Source organism: Podarcis pityusensis (assembly GCF_964106645.2).
Source record: "Podarcis pityusensis genome assembly, chromosome: 9".
NCBI classification, from domain to species: domain Eukaryota; kingdom Metazoa; phylum Chordata; class Lepidosauria; order Squamata; family Lacertidae; genus Podarcis; species Podarcis pityusensis.
The window spans coordinates 45,214,714-45,220,713 of NC_138034.1; the positions used below are offsets into that span (position 1 = coordinate 45,214,714).

Here is a 6,000-nt window from a genome sequence, read left to right on the forward strand (position 1 = left end):
GGACATATAGCTCAAGAAGACTAGGAGAGCCACAGGTTCCCCACCCCCAATTTAGACAAATATCCAGATGTTTAGAAGGTTTACCCGGTCTGAATCTTTCCAGGCGAATAAAGATTTAGAAATGTCTTTTTTTTTATTCTGCATGCCAAAAAATGGAAATAATCATGTAGCCATATGGCAGTTGTTGTTGTTGTTGTTGCTGTAATTATTATTTATTTCTCTTATTTTCCTATGCTAACGTTTTGTTTAGAGATCAAGAGCCATTTCCAAATAGAGTTGTTAACAACACAAAATGCTGCCTGTGAACAAGAAAGAGCAGAGGATCAGTTCCTGGCATCTTTGTGATGCTTAAAACGAGACAAGAAAATAAGCATGCTCAGGTCACACAGATAAGCCTCCACACTTTAATTATATTTTTACCCTTTGCCTCTATGAATGTGTATTTTCAAAGTAATAATAAATATTTCCAAAGTCATCTTTCTGAGGTTTTATCTTTAATAACCTCCATACAATATTCTGTCAGATTGTTATTTCAAAAGCTTTAAAAAAGAAAGAAAGAAAGATTGATTTAATGTAGTCCGGGCACTAGCAACAATCTTAGAGTGGGCAGAGAGTTTTTGTGGGGTGTTCCAAGTTGGTGAGTATGGTTTTCTTGATGTCAAATACATCATGACTATTTTGAGTAGGCAGAAGAATATTTTGTATAGGTTAAGTAGGTTTCCCATTAACAATTCAAGCCAGGTTCTTGACAGTCAAACATAATGCTGTCTCTGCTAAAATAAGATTCATCGTATCTGCAGGTTCTAATAAAATAAAAAAAATTCCTTCCAGTAGCACCTTAGAGAACAACTAAGTTTGTCATTGGTATAAGCTTTAGTGTGCATGCACACTTCTTCAGATACGGTCGATGGACTTCCATTTCATGCGGCTCAATGTGGTGCCTTCCATAGTTCTAGTTACAGGCAGGTAGCCATGTTGGTCTGCCATAGTCAAAACAAAATTAAAAAATTCCTTCCAGTAGCACCTTAAAAGGTAAAGGTAAAGGTACCCCTGCCCGTACGGGCCAGTCTTGACAGACTCCAGGGTTGTGCGCTCATCTCACTCTAGAGGCCGGGAGCCAGCGCTGTCCGCAGACACTTCCGGGTCACGTGGCCAGCGTGACAAGCTGCATCTGGCGAGCCAGCGCAGCACTCGGAAACGCCGTTTACCTTCCCGCTGGTATCTACTTGCACCCGGGGGTGCTTTTGTACTGCTAGGTTGGCAGGCGCTGGGACCGAACGACGGGAGCGCACCCCGCCGCGGGGATTCAAACCGCCGACCATGCGATTGGCAAGTCCTAGGCGCTGAGGTTTTACCCACAGCGCCACCTGCTAAGTTTGTTATTGGTATGAGCTTTTGTTTGTATGCACACTTCTTACCTCAAGAAGCTAGTGGAAGGATTTTTTATTTATTTTGCAGGTTCTAAGATAGGCAGAGCTGAAAGGTAATGGCACCAGCTCATTCTGTAAGTTGGATCCTCCTAACAGAGGGTCCATGTTGTGCTCGGCCCTGAAACTCTTCCTTAACCGGCTTGTGGGTGGGGCTTGCCCCACTCCAAGCCGGTGGTGCCACAGTTATGCCAATCAGCAGCGTGGCAAGGTTGGGGGTATTTATTTGGCAGCACGACATAGGGACCTCCTTTTGCTTCGCGCTGCCAAACACCTGCCAACCCACCCGCTAATTAGGTCATGTTTGGCCTTGCTTTGGACTTCGGTTGGTCACCTGTTTTTGGAATGGGGGCCAGGTAGGAATTTTTTCCAATGTGGCAGATTGGCTGTGGCCACTTGGTTTTTGCCTACCTCTTAGCAATCGTCACAACTTTGTAAGTTTTGGCAGTTAGGCATTGGTTTAGGGGAATGTGGGGAGGGGAGGTGCGGCCATCTCTTGCCCCTCCAATGAATAGGGTATTCCGTTAAAAGAATCTGGGGGTCTGGCTCTCGTCCAAAGCCCGGAGAGGGGCTAGGGCCATGCCAGGACCCCCGGAAAACCCCGGGGTGAGCACCAGTCAATATACACTGACGGAGATCCCCCTGCTGGTTGTTTACCCTTCCAGGCTTCCTGCAGGGTGGGGCAGGAGCCAGATATAGTTTGATACCAATGCCTAAGCCAATACCAGTCACATTTGTGTATTTTAATAAAGTTGTGGCCAAAGATTTGCCCATTAACATTTAAACTAAAGTCTGTCTTCACTGTGTCTTTATTTCCATTTGGGATGGGTTTTGGGGCTCAAAGCACAAGTAGTGATTAAAATTTTTTGAACCAGATTGTCCTGGCTTCTTTTGATTGATGCATGGGCTGCAAAGGTTTTACAACCCGGAGAAAATGGCAATGCTTTCTGTTCATTAGGCATTATGAGAACCAAATACTGAGCCCTACTAGCTAGGTAGAATTAGGCTGGTTCTGGATGGCTTATTTAACTGAGCATTCTTCCTGATTTGGTTGCAAAAAGTTGGGATTTAGACAAAATGTGCTATTTATTGGGTGTTCATTCTGATATATATTTTATTTTTTTATATTTTTATTATTTTTTTGGCAGGGAGGTTCAGAGATGTTGTGTTAAGAAAATATTATCCTATACTCTCCAGGGGGTTTACTTATCACTTTCCTTACTGCAAGAAGTGTGGAATTATTTTTGCCTGGACAGGGTTGTGGGGAGGGGGTGCAGGGAAGTAGTTCTGTTGTGCAGGAGCTCTAAATCAACTTTTAATTATGGAACCTGACTTTGCTGGTATACGTCTGAATTCCACCCCCAAATATTGACAGTCTGGAAACACCCATACTTGCACACTTTCCTGGAACACGGCCACACTATGAGACAAAGAGGAGAAAATAAAATGTTACAGAAAATGTTAGCAAAAGCACAATAGCCTTTATCCCCCCCCCATTCATAGATGAAGGATTAATGGCAGCTTCTAAAGGTCACCACTAAACATTCGGTTGATACATCCAAGCAGGAAGGGTCATGTGACTGAATCCAGAATGTGCTTTTCATAACGAAGGACATCAGGCTTCTTATAACTGGGGGCAAACACAAGCATTCTTCTTCACAATTAAACCAGATTGCTACATTCATAAATATTGAAAGATTTCTTTAACACTGTGAAAGCAAGTGCCTCTTACTTAGAAGCAAATCGCATCAGTAGCTTGATGATGTACAGCAGACTGCCCACAAAGAGGCACTCATGGATCTAAAGACCTATACTGCATTGTACATTCTGCTTCAATTCTGACAACAGAAACACATTGAAATGGCAAAGTTCCAGGCATGCAGGGCAGCTGTTAGCTAACACACAAATCGTTGGGCTCTCATAAGTAAATATATTGATAGCAGCTGCCTCAATTTCCCCCCCAGAAAAGCCAAAAGTATGCCTTAGCTATTGCAACCCTAAAATCTACCGAACATGAATAATGCAAATAAGAAAAATGTTGTGCTGCTATGTTGATTCAGGAATGCTTTATATGCTCATTAGCTAATGCATATTATAACTGAACTCCTAGAGAAGTCCGTGTGACAGCCCCATGAATGCCAAATGAATGTGTGATGATTAATAGTGTTTCAATGAATATCAAATGATTTTTTAATGACTGAACACTTAACATTTTACTGTTGATTCTTGCAGAATACAGAGGCTCTCAAGAAGCTGATCAGAAATGACAATAAGAGAAAGCTGCTTGAATTTAGACACAGGGTGTCCTTTTCCAGGGAAAGGTTGTAGAGTCTATGACACTTCATAATTTCATTGTCTACTTGTGGCATAGTTAACACAGAAACAATAACAAACCTGCAAAATATCAGTGAGTAAGCTCTAATCATCAGATTATTTAATTCACATAGGATTTCCCCCCAAATTTGTTTTAGTTTATGGACCTTTGTATTTCATATGTGTATCCCCACGTAAATTCAAAAATGCCATATTATGCCCTTCTGACTTTGGTGAGTCAGGTGCACAAAGCAGAACAGCCTTCATTAGCCAGCTCAGTGCCATGCAGATGTTCTGGACTGCAAATCACATCAGTCCCATCTTGAAGGCACCAGGTTGTCAAAGGCTAAGGTGGAGCTTCATGTCGTGCACCCATGAGGCTGGGATTTAAGAGATTAGGATTTAAATAAAACTGGAGTCAATAATAAAATGTACAGCTATATCTCAATGACCAACAATATCTAATATCCTAAAGCAAAATATATATATTAAGGACAGAGGGATGAATGCACCAATGAAATTTAATATCCTATATTGCCTTCCAGTTAGCAGTCTTCTTATCTAGGTTCCTAGACCCTAAAAGAGGATTCTGGATATGTTTTGAGTAGATAGGATGAAGTCCTTTATTAAGTAAAGGACAATCCAATAATTAACACATAGCTTAGGACAAAGGGAAAGGTCAGGTATAAGCTGAGTGCAGAAATTTCTCAGTGAACTTTAATATTCCATAACGACAATTTAATAAAGAAAATGGCTGAGATCCAATGTGCAACTTTAGATATGCCCAACTTTAGATATGCTTCCCCAACCCTTGAACAGCATACTACCATGTTTTTGTTGTTGTTGCTATTTTATCAGGCATATTCCAGCTTTCCATGTTAAAATATTAAATGCTGTATGACAGCTTTCTATTTCAGTCTTCTATTCCAAACTCTGTGTGTGAAGCACCAAAACTTGCCTCTGCAAACTGTGACATACTTCCTTTTGAGCTGTTACGTAGCTGCTCTACTCAATGCAGATTGCCAGTGAGGATCCTCTACCCCTTCAATCTGTGCTGCAGATAGAGGTGGGAGAGAAACCTCTCACATGGACTGGTGATGCCAGCCTACACAGGTTGCAGGAGAGAGATGTGTACACTTAGCCTCTCTTCAAAACTTCCATCTAGGCATGTTCTGAAGACCAAATCCACATTTGCAATGCCAAATGTTTCAGTCCCCTGCATTTTCTATTGGCTCTTTCTTTACTCTTGTGCTTTCTCTGCACTATGCCTCTATGATATCAGGTCTGCTGAGCACATGCTTCACATGCAACAAGTTCTGGGATCAGGTAGCAGATTATGTGAAAGTCCCAGATCTGAGACATAAGAAGCTGCCTAATACTGAGTCAGGCGATTGGTCCATTAAGCTTATCATTGTTTGCACTGATAGTAGTTTTCTATGGTTTCAGACAGGGGTCATTCACTGCCCAACTGTAATGGCCTGGGTCTCTCCCACAAACGCGAGACCACTCCGGCAGTCAATTATTTCAGATTTATTGTTCAAACAAACAAACCAGGTCGGAACTCAGCTAATCGCCATCATCCTCAGATAGCACAGTTGCTGGAACTAAGCCCTGCCCCCTTTTTCCCCCAACAGGAAAACCCCTACCTTCTCTTCCTTTCCTTTTCACGCTTCTCGTAAAGTCTCATGATCTTACGAGATTTTGGAGAGGGCACTGCCAATATTCCTGGGTCTGGGTCACTGTCTGGGCTGATAAGCTGCATTCTTTCACTCTGGCTCTCCCTTCCCTTATTCCTGAGCCCAGAGATCAAGTTATGGCTGCTCCTTGCCGCTTCTCCCTCCCCTCTGCATTCCATTCTTATCTGCTCTTTCTCTATGCCAGTGTTCTCATTCCTCGTCAGTGAAGGAATGTAGCTGACACCAACCTGGAGGTGCTGGGAATGGAACCTGCATGTAAGGCAGATGCGCTGCCACAGTTCCCCAATGCCAGACTCTGATCCAATGCTGTCAGAGTAGACAATACTGGGATAAATGTTAAATAGTCTGGCATGGTAGGCAGCTTCCTATGTTCTATGGGAAGCTCAGTCAATCACCCCCAAAAACTTTATTACAATATATATTACAGCTAACTGTAGCAATATTACCACTGTCCCTCCTTCCTGAATCTCTTTGGTAATCGTCCTAATGTTTGGAAGATCACATTGCAGTAGATGGGTCATTGATTATCCCCTGTGTTACTATTTGCTGCTTTAAGTGGGTGG

At 42.5% G+C, this 6,000-nt stretch overlaps 1 protein-coding gene across 1 annotated transcript in view; it reads right to left on the reverse strand.

The window, feature by feature from the left end:
* LOC308485997 (uncharacterized protein) overlaps window positions 1-5,748 on the reverse strand; it is a gene marked incomplete at its 3' end in the record, with an annotated part of 117,012 nt that extends 111,264 nt beyond the window's left edge. Inside the window, exon 1 of the mRNA XM_081022222.1 lies at window positions 5,387-5,748. Coding sequence (XP_080878348.1) covers window positions 5,387-5,595 — 209 coding nt within the window. The 5' untranslated portion in view covers window positions 5,596-5,748. The remainder of the gene's footprint in view (window positions 1-5,386) is intronic.
* Window positions 5,749-6,000: the final 252 nt, after the last annotated feature.